Source organism: Coregonus clupeaformis, chromosome 20, assembly GCF_020615455.1.
Source record: "Coregonus clupeaformis isolate EN_2021a chromosome 20, ASM2061545v1, whole genome shotgun sequence".
Taxonomy (NCBI): Eukaryota; Metazoa; Chordata; class Actinopteri; order Salmoniformes; family Salmonidae; genus Coregonus; species Coregonus clupeaformis.
The window spans coordinates 61,267,405-61,289,429 of record NC_059211.1 but is presented as its reverse complement, the minus strand read 5'-3'; the positions used below and the strand labels follow the sequence as shown (position 1 = coordinate 61,289,429).

The 22,025-nt window shown below is 42.3% G+C and overlaps 1 protein-coding gene and 1 long non-coding RNA gene across 2 annotated transcripts; one reads left to right on the top strand and one right to left on the bottom strand.

The window, feature by feature from the left end:
- Window positions 1-3,492: 3,492 nt before the first annotated feature.
- gucy1b2 (guanylate cyclase 1, soluble, beta 2) lies at window positions 3,493-15,812 on the bottom strand. Its single transcript, XM_045205859.1, has 15 exons — window positions 15,731-15,812; window positions 15,150-15,310; window positions 14,935-15,034; window positions 14,655-14,860; window positions 14,325-14,439; window positions 14,097-14,200; window positions 13,723-13,939; window positions 12,165-12,361; window positions 11,954-12,077; window positions 11,627-11,775; window positions 11,336-11,482; window positions 11,083-11,237; window positions 10,797-10,984; window positions 10,439-10,617; window positions 3,493-3,578 (listed from the first exon to the last, which is right to left on the bottom strand). The coding sequence occupies exons 1-14, from the start codon at window positions 15,795-15,797 to the stop codon at window positions 10,439-10,441; spliced, it is 2,109 nt and encodes a 702-aa protein (XP_045061794.1). The 5' UTR covers window positions 15,798-15,812; the 3' UTR covers window positions 3,493-3,578.
- A 1,335-nt stretch (window positions 15,813-17,147) lies between these two features.
- On the top strand, window positions 17,148-18,910 carry LOC121558574. Its single transcript, XR_005998566.2, has 2 exons — window positions 17,148-17,881; window positions 18,142-18,910. It is a non-coding gene; the product is annotated as an uncharacterized LOC121558574 (long non-coding RNA).
- Window positions 18,911-22,025: the final 3,115 nt, after the last annotated feature.

Genomic DNA, 22,025 nt, shown 5'->3' with positions numbered 1-22,025 from the left:
TGTATCTGTATGAGGTCATCATGAAGCCTGGAGGCGTTTTTTATTTATTTTTATTTTGGCCCCGTCGTGCTCCCTCCACTTCCATCTGACATGATCAAGATCTAATGAGAATGAATGTGATTCCTTCAATATGACATGATCCAGATCTAATGAGAATGAATATGATTCCTTCCATCTGACATGATCAAGATCTAATGAGAATGAATGTGATTCCTTCCATCTGACATGATCAAGATCTAATGAGAATGATCAAGATCTAATGAGAATGAATGTGATTCCTTCCATCTGACATGATCAAGATCTAATGAGAATTAATGTGATTCCTTCCATCTGACATGATCAAGATCTAATGAGAATTAATGTGATTCCTTCCATCTGACATGATCAAGATCTAATGAGAATGAATGTGATTCCTTCCATCTGACATGATCAAGATCTAATGAGAATGAATGTGATTTCTTCCATCTGACATGATCAAGATCTAATGAGAATGAATGTGATTCCTTCCATCTGACATGATCAAGATCTAATGACAATGAATGTGATTCCTTCCATCTGGCATGATACAGATCTAATGAGAATGAATGTGATTCCTTCCTAAAAGCCTACACTGACTCTGTACTAGCCTTACTACCCTCCAGCTAGAGATATAGGGAGAGAGAGCGAGAGAGAGAGATGGAAAGAGAGAGCAAGATGAGAGAGAGAGAGATGGAAAGAGATGGAGGGAGAGAGAGAGTTGTGAGATGGAGGGAGTGAGAGAGAGAGAGAGAGAGAGAGAGAGAGAGAGAGAGAGAGAGAGAGAGAGAGAGAGAGAGAGAGAGAGAGAGAGAGAGATGGAAAGAGAGAGAGATGAGACATGGAAAGAGAGAGATGAGAGAGAGAGAGCGAGAGAGCGAGAGAGAGACAGACAGCTCAATTCTCTTTTTCAGAGCTGATCTGATTGGTCAAAAGACCAATTAGTGAGAGAAAAAAGATCAGAATTGGACTGCCTGTGTGAACGGCGCTTTAGAGAGGAGCGATGGAGGAACGTGAGAGAGGCCTGATGGGTTGGGGTGTGCGGCTGATCAAATCACCATCTCTGGGTTATAAATCAAATCATTATTATGTCTCTCTGGAGGGTACACAAGAAGCAGACACGTCATTTCTTGGACTGCGTCTGTGGAGTAAAGGGGGAAAGAGCAGCTCTCAATCGGTCATGTATTCACACATGCCAAAGTCACCCTGCAATAATGACATCATGGACAAAAACCCACTAGTCAATTCAGCCCCCCGTCCACCCCACACCCATGCATACATTTGTACACACACACACACACACACACACACACACACACACACAGCTATATGTTCTGTGTGCAGCAACCACGACAACCAACATCTAAGCCATGACATCACCCTTCCCACCCCAGAAGAGGAGAGGAGAAGGTGACTCGTGACTCGTCCGTCAGTCAGTGACTCTCTCTTCCCAGGGATTTCACTCAGCTAGACGTAGAAACTTGATAACGGGACCGAAACTGCCAGGACGTTTCAACAACCCTCTATGTGGTTTACTGTGCAAACACTAAACTATCAAAACAGACCATGTTACAGGTCCAATCAGCTGTCAGAGCCTACCTAGACCCATATCAGACCACAGGGGGAAAATTCCCTCTGACCACAACCTACCGCCCACTGTCTACCACCTCCACAGTAACATGCTGCTGTGGGACAGATTCTAGAGCCTCCAGTCTTCCCACAATGGTGAGTCACTGTATGGCTCTCCCGCTATCACACAGGTGGTGTCTGGAACCATTCAAATGGACATAGACACAGTGTACACACATCATATCACTCCATACTGGTGCAGGGTTTAGACAATATCATTTGAAAAGAAAGGATACTTTTTTTATACTTCCGGAGTTGCAGTAAAGATTGGATCAGAGTTCAAAAGGCTGTTATTACCTATTAGTCAAATACATAGTGTACATAAAGAAAACACATTACATTTACCAGGCGCACTTATCCAGAGCAATGTACAGGAACAATTACAATTCTCAAGGGCACATTGTTCACCCTGTTGGTGGCTCAGGGATTTGAACCAGCTACCTTTCAATTGCTGGCCCAACACTCTTAACCACTAGGCTACCTGCCACCCAATATTGTCTGCGATTAGCCACAACTGGTGATAAATGAAATTCAGATTACAGAATATGAATCAATGGATTACTTAATTATTGAATGAATCATCTTGGACTTCATCTGGAACTCCTAGGAAACAATGGAGACTTGCTAGAGTAGAATGAGTGGGATGGGGGTCCATACATCCTGGGACCACCTCTAAAGTCAGACTGCAGACTCCTCCAGACGCCCACGCACCATATGGTGGGCCCTGACCTGAGCCCTGACTCCTGACTCAGCCGTCTAGGACCGTCTGAGACCCTGAGAACAGGATGTGTCACAAGCTTAGCGTTCTGTATGTGCCTGTGTAATGGAGTCCACCCGTGAACGGCTGACCCGGTATTAGAACTCACGTTCACAACAATATTTGATAGGGCTGTTGACTAACTTACTTTAATGCAGTATCTATCTATTAGTAGGAGTATGTAGTACTATAAAAACCTGTCTAACTATAAAACATTTTTACAACTTCAAGGTTACACTTGTAACCTTTTAAGAACCACTATTTCTTAGAGCAGTGCTCTTCAATCCTGGTCCTGGGATCCACAAAGTCTAACCAAGGGCTATAGGGCTTGATGAATAGTTAATTAGTTGAATCAGGTGCTTTAGTGCTGGGCTAGCACAAAATCCTGAACACCTTGTGGCTCTCTCCAGGACCAGGATAGTTGAAAAACAGAATGTAGAGATAATGGCTTTGAGCTACTTCCTTGATGAACAGCGCCATCTAGTGACAACAGCTGGGATCCACCCTGTAGTGTGATGCCATGCCCATGCTTCTCATCCATCCACAAAGCCGTTTTAGTCACACCTTGTATAAAAGGTCAGATCTAAACATGTATCCACGAAAATGTGAAGTAACACAACTACATATGATGATTCAATCAATGTTTATTACCCAATTAAACATATTTATTCTATGGAAAGGCCAACCCACCATGGGCAGGTCTACAGTACACAACTGTCGGGAACTGGAATTACTGGTAGGTTTCCTCAACAAACTGACAGAAACTTCAGGCCTTTAAGGAGGATTTGTATAAAACACTTTGCATAACACACATTTTTGTCCCAGTATAATTTCTTCTGACATTCCTTTTACAAAGTAGGCCTACATAGTTGCACCTCCAATAATTTGAAATAAAATAAATTATTTAAAAGTACATTCAAGTAAACAGTAGGCTATCAACCCTGAGATTAGGTAGTGAGATATTAGCTATTCAGATTTCAGGGAAGCTCAGATATATCTCTTTAAGCCTGCGTGATGTCTGAATGGCCCAGGGATGGTTCATGTTGATGAGAGAAGACACCAGGCTGTCCACCATTGCTTTTAAACAGTTCTGCAGATCTCTCAGGTCCCGGTCCTTCTGACAGTCAGAGTCACTCATTGCCATGCGCACACAGATGTTCCTCAACTCGATGCTTTCCTAAGGGGAGAGATTAGAGGCACAGATAGTACAATGAGACAGATATTTCACCGGATGTATAAATGTGAAGCATCAGGTTGGCATCTCTGCTCACTACCAAATATGGTGATGAGAGGAAGCCCAGTGGCCGGCAGTGGGAGAATGGAGCGAGATGGATTTTGGCCGACATTCTGCTAATACAGTTTCTACAACTAAAATCTGTAACAAACAGAGTGGACTGCGTTTTGTAGACTTTACCCTTTGCCAACGTTTCTAAAAATTGTGTTGTTTAGAAGGAGTGCAAAGGTGAATTAAGTTTTTACACACAAACACTTCACAGAGTAGGTGCTCCCTAATGGAAAATGCAAATAAATGCTAGATCGCGCCAATAGGATCTTACTAGCTCGTGCTTGGCTCTGCCCACCGTCTTGCTTGTTTGCCCACTATGATGTATTTGCTCCCATTAGAAACAACAGGCTCTGGTCTATCAACAGGCTCTGGTCTATCTTAGTTATAAAAATCTTGGTAAAGGTGTCCGCATACATAGGCTCGGTTTGATCCTAGCAGAACTCGGCTAGGCGAAGCGAACGTCTGTGCTCGGATACTCTCTAAAGACCTTCACTTGAAAAACAAGAAAATAATCGGCAATATTAATGTTGTTTGTTCCTCTTGTGCCACCATAGCAACAACATAGCCAGTACAGTTCCTCAAAATAGCCCAAATTAATTAAGATAAATCAAGAAATCTGTAATAAATTGACGTTTTTGCCGAGGAGGTCTTTTGTATGTCTACATGTTTGGTGCAGTATTTCTCAAGTGAAAAAATGTGCATTAAAACACAGATGATTTGTTTACATAGCAGGTTAGGATTACTAATGTGGACTAATCCACATAAATATTTGATAGCTAATAAAGTAAGAGAAGCAATGTTTCCTCTACTTTTTTTTCGGCACTGAGCAAATTTCAGGTCTGCTGAGTGCAAACTTGAACGTTGTGAAAATTCTGTGCAACTTCCAGTGCGTTTACTGTGAACACTGAGGCTGTACCCGCTTTAAGTTACAGTTTCAGACAGTGGTCAGGTAAGCTACTGTGGCTATTTGATCATAATATAGGCCTACCAGAGTGGCCTACCATCAAAAACAATGGAGAAATGCATCCCATAACATTTTAACATGGAAATGGCTGTTCTGTCATTCGGCCTACAGTAGCAGCCAATGTGTGGTGATCAATGTAGGCCTACATTCCATGATACCTTTTTTAAAACATGCAGGGCTTGACATTAACCTGTATATCCCCCCCCCCCCAAAAAATAAATAAAAATAAAATAAAATAAAATAAAACATTGTAAAGTGGTTATCCCACTGGCTATAAGGTGAATGCACCTATTTGTAAGTCGCTCTGGATAAGAGCGTCTGCTAAATGACGTAAATGTAAATGTAAATATCCACTTGTCCTTCAGACAAGGAGGTGACTGAACATATTGTTGTTTGATGCAAGAAACCACTTTACAAAATAAAATGCATTATTATTACCATACAATTATTAGAGAACCAGACAAATTATGCTACCCTCTGCCTACTTAGCTTATTCAACCCTGTCTAAAAATACAACACTGCCCCTTTAAGACAAAAAAAAGCTATTTACCTGACTTGCTTTTCAAATATGTCTAGAAATGTACACGTTTTGTGATCTTGTAGGAAGCAATCACTCCCCCATTGCTGACTACAAATTATGTATAACTGGGATAATAACTCACTAACTAGCAAAGGATATGAACAAATGTGCACATGTGGCAACATGCAGCTCTCGCTCTGATCTTAAAACAAGAGCATCTACTCACCACCACTCATGCTGTAAACACAGCCCAGTTCAAAGTGAACGGCACAGATCCATATATGGCGATGGTCTATTTGCATTTAGGCCTACTGCAGCTCTGATTGGTTATGCTGCACCCGTCTGTGTAGAGTATGGCTGAGTCGTACATGTCAATGCAATAGAATCATACTCTGATGCGTTATACTTACAACAAAATCTCTTGCATAGTTAGTTCTGCATGCTAAGTCTTGCATGGTTTGTTTTGTTTCGGTATGTTGCATTGAAAGTGGCTAATATTGCGTTGATTCGATCACAATTCCCACAGTAAAGGGAAATGTTGATAGTGTTAACTAAGGGGGGGAAACTCTAGAAAGTTGAGTGAAGTTCAATCTCATGCTTCTCTGTGTGGGCTGATATTTCTTCTGCAAGGCAGTCCCGGGAGCAGCTTAGAGGGGAACATTAAAGAGAAGTCTAACAAGATCCTTCACAGATATAATAGTCTTATTTCTAAATATGTATTTAATGTAGAAAATGAATGTCACTTTTGTGAATTGGAAAATGCGACTGGAGAGTATTTATTTTGGGATTGTTTGCATAGTGAAATATTTTGGACAGATATGAAAATATATATTAGTGACAAGATGGGTAAACCTATAAGCATTACCAAATTTGATATTCTTTTTTATTTTACATACATGCACAGAGACTGCCAATACATTGTGAATTTGTTCATTTTATTGGGAAAATGTTTAATCCATATGAAGTTCATAGGTAAAAAAAATGTTTCAATATTTTTCTAATTGATTTACAATATTATATAACATCCCTAAAATATATAAATACCAAATTATCAAAGAAGTTTGTACAGTAGGCTATTTGTCAAAATGTGACTTGTCTATGGTTCCTTGTGGCTCAGTTGGTAACGCATGGCGCTTGCGTTGCCAGGGTCGTGGGTTCGATTCCAATGAGGGACCTGTACCACAGTGAATGCACTCACTACTGTAAATCGCTGTGGATAAGAGCGTCTGCTAAAATGGAACTTGCCTATAGCTAATATACTTTTCAAATGTTATTTGTCACATACACGTGTTTAGCAGATGTTATTGCGGGTGTAGCTCCGACAGTGCAGTAATATCTAACAAGTAATATCTAACAATTTCACAACATATACCCAATACACACACATCTAAGTAAGGAATGGAATTAAGAATATATACATAATTTATATGGACAAGCAATGACAGAGCGGCATGGACTAAGATACAGTAGAATATTATAGAATACAGTATGTACATATGAGATGAGTAATGCAAGATATGTAAACATTATTAAAAAGTGACTAGTGTTCGTTTCTTAAAGTGGCCAGTGATTTCAATAGGCAGGAGCAGCCTCTAATGTGCTAGTGATGGCTATTTAACAGTCTGATGGCCTTGAGATAGAAGCTGTTTTTCATTCTCTCGGTCCCAGCTTTGATGCACTTGTACTGACCTCGCTTTCTGGATGATAGCGGGGTGAACAGGCAGTGGCTCGGGTGGTTGATGTCCTTGATGATCTTTTTGGCCTTCCTGTGACATCGGGTGCTGTAGGTGTCCTGGAGGGCGGGTAGTTTGCCCCCGGTAATGCGTTCGGCAGACCGCACCACCCTCTGGAGAGCCCTGCGGTTGCGGGCGGTGCAGTTGCCGTACCAGGCGGTGATACAGCCCGACAGGATGCTCTCAATTGTGCATCTGTAAAAGTTTGTGAGGGTTTTAGGTGCCAAGCAAAATTTCTTCAGCCTCCTGAGGTTGAAGAGGCTCTGTTGCGCCTTCTTCACCACACTGTCTGCGTGGGTGGACCATTTCAGTTTGTCAGTGATGTGTACGCCAAGGAACTTGAAGCTTTCTACCTTCTCCACTGCAGTCCCGTCGATGTGGATAGGGGGGTGCACCCTCTGCTGTTTCCTGAAGTCCACGATCATCTCCTTTGTTTTGTTGACGTTGAGTGAGAGGTTATTTTCCTGGCACCACACTCCCAGAGCCCTCACCTCCTCCCTGTAGGCTGTCTCGTCATTGTTGGTAATCAAGCCTACTACTGTTGTGTCGTCTGCAAACTTGATGATTGAGTTGGAGGCGTGCTTGGCCACGCAGTCATGGGTGAACAGGGAGTACAGGAGGGGGCTGAGCACGTACCCTTGTGGGGCCCCAGTGTTGAGGATCAGCAAAGTGGAGATGTTGTTTCCTACCTTCACCACCTGGGGGTGGCCCGTCAGGAAGTCCAGGACCCAGTTGCACAGGGCGGGGTTCAGACCCAGGGCCTCAAGCTTGATGATGAGCTTGGAGGGTACTATGGTGTTGAATGCTGAGCTATAGTCAATGAACAGCATTCTTACATAGGTATTCCTCTTGTCCAGATGGGATAGGGCAATGTGCAGTGTGATGGCGATTGCATCGTCTGTGGATCTATTGGGGCGGTAAGCAAATTGTAGTGGGTCTAGGGTGACAGGTAAGGTAGAGGTGATATGATCCTTGACTAGTCTCTCAAAGCACTTCATGATGACAGAGGTGAGTGCTACGTAGCTCTGGATTTATTCATTATTTATTTAATGTTTTTGGGGTCTTTTGTTATGTGTGATATTTGTATACTGTTTTGTACAATGTTCGTGTAATGCAAAAAATATATATTATTACAATAATTCTAGAGCTCAGACTTTCCGACCTACAAATCAGCGACGTCATGATTGGACTATTTGTTTTTGTTTTTTCGAGTTCCCAGTTCTCTTGAATGCACCATAAAAGCAGCATTGGAGCAGAGTATGCCCAAAGATAATTTTTTTAAATGTCAGTCTGCTTCGTGAAGCTCCCCAAAATTAGATTTTGCTCTTAATTTAAGTTTAGGCATAAGGTTAGCAGTGTGGTTAAGGTTAGGTTCAAAATCACATTTTAAGAAGAGAAATTGTAGAAACAGGCAGGCTTTATGACTTTGTGGCTGTGGTAACTACTGACGACCGCTTAGAAACTCAGGTAAGAGCAGACAAGGAACGTTGTTTGTAATGTTTGTATACTCTATGTTTGTTCATTCTATATTGTATATTTTGAATTGCTTTACAATAAAATAAAATAAAATAATAATAAAAAAGGTTAGGATAACTAACGTGTCAGGTTAGTATCATTAACGTGGAAGGTTCGGAGAATGAGGTTAAGGTTAGGAAAAGGGTTAGGCTTAGCTACAATGCTACAGTTGTCAACAACTGTTGGTTGTCCCGACATAAAATAAACTGCCACGGACTAATGGCTAGCATCAATGGGTGTAACTTGATATCAAGAAACACCTATATCAGAAAACGCCCTAATTGCGGTCTGCAATTACACTCTTCTAAAAAAAAAAAAAAACTGCTGAAGACCAAAACGAACAAAAACGACACAAAATGTCGTCATAATATATGCGCGAACTGTTTCGACTAGGAAGCATATGGTAAGCTTTTAGGCCTAGCCTACATGAGTCAGTCTTAACAAATGCAGTGTTTTTTAAACATATACAAAACATTTTAATATCCATTCCATACAATATTGTTTTCGCATGCATAATAATTTGTATTCCAATCTATAGCCTATCAACCAAATAGAAAGATATCAAACATTCACTCCACCAACTCACCAATAAATTAAAAATGTCATATAGAGGATAAAACACTCACTTTAGGACGCAGAAATGTCCTCAGATCCTGAAACGAACTATGACTGATTTCTTCCTCGACTGTGAGTAATTGGGTTAGAATATCGATTAGCTGCGTAATGACACTTTCACGCGCCTTTTCTGCTATTGTCCGGGCCGCGGCTGACGAGTCTTGGTTGGTTGTCACTTCTTTTAGTCCAAGTTTACTGGGCCTACTTATCGCTGTTTGGTGAGAGCGCACATTCTGTAGCAACTTCATCGCTTCTGTTTGGTGCTCCATAGGACTGTACTGCAACGTTGCCGTCTCCATTTGGGCCGCTCTCTGTGTCGCTCTCTGTAGCGCGATTGCACCTAGGTGCGGCTGAAGTCACAAGAGTCTCCAAAATAGTCAATAGTCTCAACCTCTCCCACTCACGCGCCAATTGTTGTGCTATCGCTGGTATTTGTGGTATTTAAATGTTAATGACAGACACTTTCCCAACACACACGCACACTTTTTCAAATCTGTTTTCTTTAGTCAGCGAAAAGGTCCACAGGGAGTTGGAAAATGAGGAACCAAACCTAAACTAAACACATCTAAGAACATCCCGACTGTACAATGTTTAGACTATATAAGAGCACACATCAGCACCTTGTCCTTATGCAGATTGCAGTTACTGTGTACTCATGATGAGCATCTGGAAAGGCTGAGAGGAGAGAAGTGTATTAATGTGGGCATCTCTATTCAATAGATCCGTCTCTCTGCTATCTTTCTGCTATCAAATACAAGCCTGGGGGGAGTCTGACACGCTACTATTTAATTTACACTAATTTGAAGGCCCAGGTAAGTGCTGATGAGGGAAAGGCAATGAGGAGAGTATTGGGATGCACCGAGTTGCATGCCGGGGGCTAGTGTGTGAGTAATCTTCACCAGCTGACGACCAGTGGTGACCGAGAGGGTGTCCCCGCCACCCCATGGCAACTCCAGGTGTCCCGCGGCAGTCACTACAACAACACAGAGCTCACCCAGGAGTCTCCCACAAATTGAATCAACCTGTTTATAATATCTAAACATAATTTTGTCAATGTGGTTACTATGTTGAATCAAGGTGGAGATCATTGGATCATCAACAAAACATTTAGGTACCGATTTATCCCTTTATGTCTACAGTATTTATAAAAAACTTCCCACTGAGCACACAGTGGTTGAATCAATGTTGTTTCCACGTCATTTCAACTAAATGACGTTGAACCAGCGTGGAATAGATGTTGAATTGACGTCTGTGCCCAGTGGGTTAGCAAGCATATGTAGAAACATTGTTGATTCTTTGAAAACTGTCAGAACTAAAATGCCTTTGTGGAGTTCAACATTTAATTTCCTAAATTATCTCAGATTCTCAAATTATGTGCTTAAAAATAGAGACCAACTCTACATACTTAGAGCAGTCGGCAGAATCGTGAGTTCACGTCGTTGAGGTGGCCATTTTGAAAAGGTGTATTGTCTCCCAGAAAAGGTGTGTCTTCGTTGGTGAGGTCACTGGAAGGAGAAGCAGGCGCCGTGGTTTGGCCATTCGTTGAGGTTTCCTCTTTTCTCACACTGTCTGGTTCATCTGTGTCTAAATGGGACAAGAAAGACTCCTTTATCTGGCTGTATCATATGAAACTGAATCTTTCATAACTTCTGATATGTAATGAAGGCTGTATAACTTGTCCAATAAGACACTCATTTTGTTTTTGTTTAATAACATTTATTACCCCTACTAGCTAGCATTTCGAACAAACCCAATTGCCTCACCTCTCTCGCTGTCTCCCGCCCCCTGCTGGTTGTCTCTGTACACGCATGGCTCTCCTGTCCCTCTGGCCATGATGGCGTCCTCAGACACACACAGGTTCTGCAGCAGGAAGTAGGTGGTCATCAGGCCTTTCCCCTTCACCTGGATCTCTCCTCTTTCCAGGATGTCAAAGCCCTTATCCTCCAGCGCACTGCGGATAGGTAGAGTTAGAGAGAATCCGAACCATAAAAACGGAGTTGTTCGGCCAACTTTATTGGCAAATCTGAATGGGAGCCATGTTGGCACTACCTGTATGTGGAGGGGCTGAGGTGTATGTGGTCAGGCACACCGTGACTCTCCATGCGGGAGGCAGTGTTGACCGTATCTCCAAACAGGCAGTATCGAGGCATCTTGTCTCCTACCACACCAGCCAACACTGGACCTGTGTGCAGACCCACCCGAATCTGGTACACACACACACACACACACACACACACCGTCACTTCAAATCACAATTCCATAGCTTCGTTAAAGAACAACTAATTTTGGACCGTAAAGTCACCTGGATGGGTTGCCCAGTGATAGGGTTGGTCACCTCCCGGGCAGCGATACGCATCCCCAGGGCAAAGTTGGCCACCCGCTCTGCATGGCTGTCAGCTGGAATGGGAACCCCACCCACCACCATGTAGGCATCTCCAATAGTCTCCACCTGGAAGAGCCAAGGCGTTCATAGCACTCATTGAAAGGTTGGCTGCATCTCAATAGTCAAAGTATTTTCTTTCCCTTATCTCCTCTCCTTCATTCAACCTTTCATTTACCCCTTCCATGTATCTCTCTCTTTCTCTCTGTATACCTTGTACACGTCATGGACGCTGGTAAGGCGGTCGAACTTGGAGTACATGGAGTTGAGCATGTTGACGATCTGGATGGGCTCGCAGGCAGCACAGATGTTGGTGAAGGTGACCACATCACTGAACAGGATGGTGCACACCTGGAACTCACCTGAAACAGGGGGAGGCAGGGAGACGTGTGAAGCAGAGATGTTTGTAACGGCCACACTTTTCATTACACAGGTCTTATACCTCATTTGAAGAGTAGAACAAAATAAAACGCAGCAGATATGCTGGCCCTGTCTGGAGGACCAGGTAGATATGGAAATGGGCAGACAATGCCATCGCACCTGCTTCCACCCTCTTTCCCTCCTTCAGCTGGTTGGCTACGTGGCGAGGCAACATGGCGTACAGCAGAGTCTCCGTCTTCTTCTTCTCCACCTCTAGGTGGCGTGAGAGGATCCTCAGCTCCTCCTATGAAATTACAACATGATAGACAAAGAGGATGAGAAAACAGTGAGATATGATGAGAAACGGACAAAGAAGGAGAGATATATGTGCCTTTTTGCGCTCTAGCTGATTGGACAGCTCCATCTCAGCCAGACGCTGTTGGTTGAGCAGGATGAGGTCTCGGGTGGTGTCGTGCTGGGCGATGTCGGAGATGTGCAGACCCCTCTCCTCCAACTCCTGCAGGCTGCGCAGCTTCGGGGAGCACAGGTACACCATGCAGCCCAGAGACTCCATCCACACCATCTGACCTGGGTACAGGTCACATTATATCTACAGTAGCTTTGATTGGACTGATCATGTCAACATCATACTTTCAGAATCTTAGCTAGCAGTCATCATCATGAATGAATGAAGTCGACAATCTACTGGCAAATCCTTTTTAATCCTTGTCATGTGAGCTAGAGCTACGACCTGAAGATCACTGACGTCATCATGATTCAACCTTTTTTTCCCCGAGTTCCCAGTTGCCTTGAAAGCACCATAAATCCAGAGAATGACAGACTTTGATGACAAAGTTTGATGACAAAATTTGCCCACGAAGGACCGCCGCACCACCTTCCTGTTCAAGTGAGCACAGCACAACAAGGTGAGTCCGAAAATGTATTGTATGCTGCTGCATAAATGATGTAATATGCCAGGGAGATATGTATACTGTAGCTAAGAAAGTAATACTAAGTGTATGTTGTGTAGTAAGATGTTAGTAGCCCATGTGCCTCACCCTAATCATTTGGTCTATTTTCACCTACTGTTCTGACTTGGTGGTGCACATGTAGCCTATAATCAGTTTTTGAGAAATCATTTGTCTTGCCTTTTAATCATTATATGTGTTATTGTTTTTACCATCGAGGACCACTTTGGAAACAAGCGTTTTAATTAATACTTTCAAGTGATATCCTCTGGGTCCACATTGTACATTTTGTTGTATATGTCTGTTACTCAAAATAAATTCAATTCAATCGAATATTGTAAGAGCTTTCATTGTCTGCTTATATGCCCCCTTTATTTATCCTATGGTTCTGACTTGGTGTACAGGGAGAACACTGTAAGAACGGTGAGGGCCTCATGTTCTGAATTCTGTCGCTGTACATTTCAAAAGTGCTGAACAAATAGTTATATTGACTACGTCTGTCCTAGCTCGCTCATTAATGTCTTAATCGAAATGACGAATTGCCTCTTATTCGCTTGTCTTCCCCTTATGCCATAGTTTGTACATCTCAAGTGTCAGTAGAAACCACATTTGTTTAAGCAAGTCAGCCATATCAACTATGTTCTTTTTTAAAGGCAGCAAATGAGGCTGAATGAACTGTTTTTCTGACAGACAAGGCTCTGCTGATAGCCAGGTGTAGCAGTGGTAAGTGTTGGGACTGTTGGGACTCTGCTGTTGGGACAGCTTTATGTAGGCCCTAACAGTTTGTGGGCACCGTTTGTCACCGTTATAGTACAATTAATCTATTGTTTAGTGTTGTGTAGTGGCTTTGCTGGCATGCATCCCACTTTTTTTTGTTTTGTTGCCCCAACAAGATTTACATGCTAAAATCGCCACTGGACACAATGCAGAGCCAACCTGCACAATCAGACCTCGGATCAGAGAAGGGGAGTTTGATTGAACCTCTGAGTTTGAGCATGGACTGATGCTGAGAGGCCAGCGGCACCATCTCCCGTCTGGTCTTCAGGACAAACTGGCTGTTGATGAACTTCCTGATGCTCTCGATGTTGAAAGTCACCTGCGGATGGACAATGCTGAAGTACTCATCCAGACGGATGTCCATCGTCTGCAGCCCAGGGACAAACTTCTGGATGTTAACCCCAGTCTGCTTCACCTTCAGCTGGGCACACAGAGAACAGAGTACTGATAACACTGTACCAATAGGACTAATAGCTGCTTTATTATCGTTTTTCATAAACTTAGAAAGATACAAGTTGCCGCTAACCAAAATAGGGAAGACTTTTACCCTAATTTGACAATTGTAAACTGTGCCTTACCTGTTTATCAAAGACAATGTGGAAAGGGAAGGCGTTGCAGAATGCTTGTTCCTCCATCCACAGCTTATCTGGATAGCAGGGTGTGAACGACTTCAGAAGGTTGTCTGTGGGGGGAAAGAGACGCAGAAGCTTCCCAATCGTTGTCATTAGATGTTCTCAAATCAACATGAAAGCGTCCAACAAACTTTGCTTTTGGAGTGAACACTTCAAGTAAAGAAAGAGCCCAACCTTTTCCAAACATGACAACGCTCCTAACCATGCCCCAGCGTGATCTTTTCCCAGCAGGGCAGTGGGGCAGACTGGCACACCTGGCTCTCATCCTCTCCAATGCCGCCGCCTGATGCTGCTACCAGACCAGAGGAATACATCAGGGATCTCACACGCAACTCCTGGAGGCCACAGTCTGCTTAGTGTAGACTACTTTGCTCTTGTTTTTTAACCCTCTAGACCTCATTCTACTTTCATTCCATTATAACACATACATGTCATACTAAAACACTGCTACTTGACTCTTGTTTTGAATCATGACAAATTAAAATAACAAAATTAACTTCTCACCCTCCTATCACTCTCCTCATCCTCCTTCGTTACGTCCTTGTTCTCTCCTTCAGGCCGGAAATCCCTCTTTGACCCTCTGCTCCTCTGAGAGACCAGGAAGACCACATGCTCTTTCTTCCCTGTGCGCTCGTCCTCCTCTGATTGGTTAAGGATGGTCATGCTCACTTCACTGTCAAAGAAGTCTTTGGCCACCGCCTCAATGATGCCTGCACAGAGAGAAAAGAGATACAGTAAGCTTGTTGGAGTATAGGTACATTTTAGGTATGGATGATTACCGTACCTGGCACAATGTGATATAGGCCTTTCCTGTCAGAGTAGTAATGAAGCAACATCCTCCCATCATCACTCTTCTCCACACGGAACGAGGGAGCATTCATCTCCTGGAAGAAGGATATTTAGTGCATACATTAGAACAATCATAGTATTTATCTGGGGTCTAATGTATTGAAATACATAGAAGATTATCCATTGTAGAGGCCGTAAAGAGAAGGTCACCTGGTAGGAGAGAGCCAGGTAGCTGTGAAGGGCATCCAGGTTCTCAATGAATTCCACCAGGTTCCCCCCTAGCGTACGGAGCATGGTGTCGTACCCCGACATTTTACAGAAGCTGAAGAAGTACTCCCCGAAAAGCTTCAGCACCACTTCAGAAGGCAAGTCTGTGGCCACAACACCACCACATCATCATTGTCATCACTATATCATCACCAACCGTTAAACTAAATGGTGCTTATCTCTCCCCTTTGTTTGGGACTGCGGACTGTCCCGTAATTCTAACCCTGACACCGTGTCATGTCCACAGGCTCCCTTGTGACCCCTTGGGTATAGGACACCTGGGCCACCTTTGGGTCACCTGTGCCACACCTAGAGGGCCTCAGCGGGGATGTTGTTAACACCTGACCTCACCTGGAGGGCCTCAGCAGGGACGTTGTTAACACCTGGCCTTACACACCCCCTCCCCCGAGAAGGTAGACACTCCTAACCACTGATATAAGGGTATCAAAAACACTGACCTGTGTTTCTGGTTCAAGATAAAACACAGGTATAGAATTGTAAAGAACGTAGAGACGGGTACTTACCCAGCATAGTACATGCCTCCTGCACCAGACGCAGAGTTATGACATCATCGTATATCTCATAAGTCATGAACGTGTCCTGGACCTCTGCCAGGGTCCTGAAGAGACAAAGAGAGAATTGGCATACTCATGTCCTGAATCATTTCACATTTATATCAACAATTACTTAGTACACAAAACACCAGACCTCAGTTTCTCCCATGTTTCTTCACCAAATTTCTCAATGACCAGAGATTTCAGACAGGTGTTTATGAATCCGTACTGCAAACACAAACAGCGAAGAAGAAAAGAGATATGAGATATTATACTTGTCAAAAGCAAAACTAGAATGAGTTGATGTTAAAATCAACAAACAGACATCTTGGTACTCACCATCTCTCAGCTATCTCTCTGTCCTCGTCCTCCTGGTTTGTACTCTCTATGTACAGAACCCTCACTCACTCACATACACACATACACACACACACACACACACACACACAGATGATGGAATTACTCTGCCACCACATGGTGAAAATGTGACATTGCATGGCAACCAGTCCTTTCTTCTTGCACGAATCCTGTCTTCAACACTTCCAATGATTTTATTATTCTCAATGTGTATTCTTTCTCTTGGTAGTTGATACAATATACACAGAGTGTATAAAACATGACATAGGATGACCAAGTGAATCCAGGTGAAAGCTATGATCCCTTATTGATGTCACCCTTTAAATCTACTTCAATCAGTGTAGATAAAGGGGAGGAGACAGGTTAAAGAAGGATTTATAAGCCTTGAGACAATTGAGACATGGATTGGATTGTGTATGGGTGCCATTCAGAAGGTGAATGGGCAAGACAAAAGATTTAAGTGCCTTTGAACGAGGTATGATAGTAGGTGCCAGGCACACCGGTTTGAGTGTGTCAAGAACTGCAACACTGCTGGGTTTTTCACGCTCAACAGTTTCCCATGTGTTTCAAGAATGGTCCACCACCCAAAGCACATCCAGCCAACTTCACACAACTGTGGGAAGCATTGAAGTCAACATGGGCCAGCATCCCTGTGGGACGCTTTCAACACCTTGTAGAATCCATGCCCCGACGAATTGAGGCTGTTCTGAAGGCAACTCAATAGTAGGAAGGTGTTCCTAATGTTTTGTACACTCAGTGTATGTCTTTATATCAGTAGTATAGAACACTCACACAGTTGCCTGAACTTTTATTGGTTGGAAGTCCTTGTCCATGGTCCTGAAATAGTGTTGAGGTCAATGTTGCCGGCTGCATGTGAGATGAAGGGTTAATAGCCTTATTGCATTTGGCCTATTTGAGGTACATAACGCATTACAGTGTTTGGATGCAAAAGTACGCTGTTTTATTTTTCTAATATATGAGGATTACTTGACATAGTCTGCAAAAACCATAAACAGTTGTAAAGTTTAGACGCCTGTCTTTTCCAACCGTTTTCATGACTGAACACGTGATAGATTAGGCCCTGTATTTTGTAGTGGCAATATAAACTACACTGTTATGTTTTGAATCCCAACGATTTCAAAGAAACAATTATGATTGCGCTGCCTATGCTTTCCCACAAGCTATAAATGCTGTTGTTCCCCCAGTTACATTTTACAAGTGTCACAACACATCACGTGTAACACAAGACAAGACAAAACAAGACAAGTCACTAAATTTTAAAAACTGGTACTTCCTGGTATGCCTTCCAAAAAACAAATGGCTCCCTAAAGTAAAGTTACTTTGATCATTGTTGTAAAAGGTGGATTTGCTCATGATCAAAATAATGTTCATGTTCAGTTTGTCTGAAATTTTCAGACCCCTCAAGGAGGGTCAAATGTCAAGATGATTTGGAATCAAACAAACATTGATTTGGAGTGAACTATCACGTGAATTACTTTTTTAACTCCCTCAGGACATTATGTCACAGCAATTTTTATTTTACAATGATCAGTCAGTCATAGCAGTTGGCAATATTTTCTGTTAATCTTTCATTCAATGTACTTTTCCAAAATAAATCCCCTCCATCAGTAAAGTGCTTATATGTGGTGTGTAAAAAGAGACCGTAGAGAAATCATTCCCAGACCATCTCTGGTGTAACTTCAGGATGAGAAGAATCAATAGCCTACAGCAGAATCAAGTGCAGCATTGCCAAAGGAGAAGCAGGTAAGACCTTGAAAGTTTATTTCTTTAAATACTGAGTTTTGAGCTTTTTGTGTTAGATGGGTTTTGTAATCAGTGTGAGTCATTTGACTTGGAGGGTAATGAAATAACAACGCTGTAAATTATAAGCTAGAGACACTAAAACACAGATAAAATACAGTTTAGAGCATGGAGGCTTTTCAGTTGTAATATGAATAACACTTCAACTACAGCGGAACATACGGTATAAACTCATACTATATTTCCTGTCTTGTTCTACACAGGGATGTTGTGTGAAAGCTCACTCTGGGTCATGGATCACCATGAAGACTTGGAGAGAGAACCCACTCCTCAGCACGCCTCCCTATCAGAGCCAACATCAGAAAACAACAGATACCGGGGCAGTTTCTACCCTCATCTCTCCAAATGCGCCAACATCGAGGTCGATGACAGGGAAAATAAGGAAAACCATACAAGGAAAGAGGTGGGGAACCAGAGATCGTCTCATCAAGAAAAGAGACTGGTCCAAGGAGACCAAGTAGTGAGGAATATGGCATCATCACCTCATTCTACAGAGCGGTTTGGACCAACAGGGAGAGGGAAGTCATCAGGAGCCGGACGGACACCGGTACCCTGTCAGCCGTCATCTCCAAGCCTGACGCAGAGTCAAACTAAAAACGATGTAGTGTAAAGCCCGCCTCTTCATTCTCCATGGACACATTTAACAGTGGCTTATGGAACAAGGTTATTTATTTTGTATGTCATTTTATTATCCTTCATAACCTGTGCTTGTTATCCTGTTCAACCCTTCCTGTGAATTAAATAGCCCTATAGGCCTATTGCTTATTCCATTTCTTTGATTGAAGGATGTTCATTTATTGGCTGTGAATGTGCAGTGTTTATACATCGTTTTTTCAACTATTTATTATTGATGGAGACGAAGCCAGCCTTCACATTCACCATCACTGGAACACTGTAACAGGATAGCATGGAATTAATCATGTACTCTATTCTGTATTGATGTTAGGATAGGCCTGCACTTGTTTCTTATCATTGTTCCTTTCCATTCAATGTAGGTCCATTCTAGATAGTGAAGATAGATATTTAGGTCTATGCAATATCTATCTAGGTCTATGAAAAGACTATTCTGTAGATGTTAGTTACCATAACTGCCCTCAGATCCAGGTTCATAAGGAAGGACTTATGAGAGTAAAATTCTGTTGTACATTTATGTTCTGTCATTTTTCTTAGAAACAGCACACCACATTTTGCTAACATTTTCTCCGTTTTATTTCATTTGAAAGTTGCTATTGCTAGACTTGTGTTTTAGGTTATTGTCCTCCTCAGGTTCTCTGGCAGGCTATTCCAGAGGCTGGGGGCATAATAACTAAAGGCTCCCTCTCCATGCCTCTTGGTCCTAGGCTTTGGGATAGTTAAAAGGCCAGTGGTAGAGGACCTGAGGGACCTACTGGGTACATAACTTAAAAGCATGTCTGACATGTGTTGGGGTGCACAATCGTGGATTGATTTAAAAACCAATGAAAGGTGAATTTGTCTCCCAGTGTCTGTTGGAAAGCAGACTGAACCAGGTTTTCCTCTAGGATTTTGCCTGGGCTTAGCTCTATTCCTTTTCTTTTTATCCAAAAAAACTCCCTAGTCCTTGCCGATGACAAGCATACCCATAACATAATGCAGCCACCACCATGCTTGAAAATATGAAGATGATGCTAAGTGATGTGTTGTGTTGGATTTGCCCCCAACATAACGCTTTGTATTCAGGACATAAAGTTAATGTATTTGCCACATTCTTTACAGTTTTACTTTTGTGCCTTATTGCAAACAGGATGCATGTTTTGGAATATATTTATTCTGTAAAAGCTTCCTTCTTTTCACTTGTCATTTAGGTTAGTAGTGTGGAGTAATTACAATGTTGTTGATCTATTCTCAGTTTTCTCCTATCACAGCCATTAAACTCTGTAACTGTTTTAAAGTCACCATTGGCCTCATGGTTAAATCCCTGAGCGGTTTCTTTCCTCTCCGGCAACTGAGTTAGAAAGGAGGCCTGTATCTTTGTAGTGACTGGGTGTATTGATACACCATCCAAAGTGTAATTAATAACTTCACCATGCTCAAAGGGACATTCAATATCTGAAATCAAATCAAATCAAGCTTTATTTATACAGCACATTCCAGACATGGAATGGAAGTCAATGTGCTTCACAGGAAAAAACAAATAAATAAACAATGAAAATAAAAGCTGAAATATTTACTACACAACAAACATAAGTTAAAAAGCAAAAGAATGACACACAATTTATTAGTTTCCTCACTCATCCAAGGGGCTCTCCATTTGGATGTGGCCTCTTTCATTGATGCCACAGGAGCTATGGCGTCAATGGTTGCCCTTAATTTGCTATTAAAGTTACCAACTAAATCATCACAAGAGGAAGGCAGAATAGGGGATGGAGTATTGTTCATACACTCAATAAAATCTGTAGCAAGGTAAGATAGCATTTCTTAATAATGCGTTCAGTATTATCCTCTGCTATGGGCAACAAGGTAGTAAGAAATACAAAGTGGTGATCAGATAAAGCAACACCAACAATAGAGGATATGTCAATAGAAAGTCCCTTGGTAATAATCAGGTTCAGAGTATGGCCACGGTTATGGGTTGTCCCAGTAACATGTTGGATAAAGTCCATAGAGCTCAAAAGATTCATAAAATCAATGGCCTTGGAGTCAGTCTCTTTGTCAACATGAATATTAAAATCGCCCAACACAATTATTTTATCATAGTTCTCAAGGACAATAGAAAATAGTTCAGATAAATTAGTAAAGAAAGTGGGGCAGTGCTTTGGTGGCCTATACGGGGTTATGGCCAGCACTGGTGGCTGACATTTAAACAGTATAGCATGATGCTCAAAAGACCCAAAGTCGCCAAACAATATGTCCTTACAGCTGACAGCATTAGTAAAAAATAGAGACTGCCCCCCCCCCCACCCTTTTCCCCTTTTCTGATAGAGTATGAAAAGGTGTAGTCCGGGGGGGAGGCTTCAATAAGAGCAGTTTGATGACAGCCATGTTTCAGTGAGAAACATGCAATCAACTTTGCGCTCAGGTCATGAGGTCATTCACAAGAAAGGTTTTACTTGTGATTGCTCTAACATTTAAAAGCACCATATTCAATGGCATCTGCCTCGAGGTGACCAATGGAATAAAAACCAAATTATTAACATTACAACCACGTTTTCTGACAGTCTCCATTCTCTCAGAATGGTAGGAGATAACAGTTTGTATAAACTCACTAGAAGGCGGAGTTAAAGGAACATACATTAGGTTACTCACAATAACCATAGTGCCATTTCTACAGGAGTTGATATGCTTTCCAAGTCCTCTGTTGCTTATTCTGACAGGGTGAACTGGAGCACTACCAGAACCTGTCCGTCAGTCTCTTAAAAAGTTTGCGATGTTAGTGGAAATAATCCTGGAACCCCTGCGGTTAGGGTGAATCCCGTTTCATTTAAAAAGTGCTGGTTGCTCCCACAGCAAATCAAAGTTGTCACCAAATGAGACATTCCTGTCATTGCAAAGTGTCTTCAGGTACTCGTTCAGGGCAAAGAGTCGGCTGAAAAATTTTCCGAACCAGAGATAATTAATCTCTTCCCTGTGCTAGCGAGGGTGTGTAAAAAATGTTTGTAGTCCTGACTCAGTTCCTTAGATCGCTTGAAACGAAGGTCGTTAAAACCTACGCGAGTGACGATGGTGTCAATATTGGAGTAGTTGGCCAGAACCGTGGGCAGGAGGGAGTTGATGTCATGGACACGGGCTCCTGGGTGACAGTGGACCTTAGTCGGTCCACAGATCTTCTCTGATAGATGAAGGGTGGCCAGGTGCCCTTATTTGCCAGGCATTGAAAAACCTCCCTGGTCTGTGTGGTTGAATCTGTGTTTAAAATCCACTGCTTGACTGAGGGACCTTACAGATATTTGTATGTGTGTTGTACAGAGATGAGGTAGTCATTCAAAAATAATGTTAAACACTATTATTGCAGACAGAGTGTGTCCATGTAAGTTATTATGTGACTTGTTAAATTGCCATAACAAAGGGTTGAATACTTATTGACTCAAGACATTTCAGCTTTTAATTTTTTATTAACTTGTTAAATTTT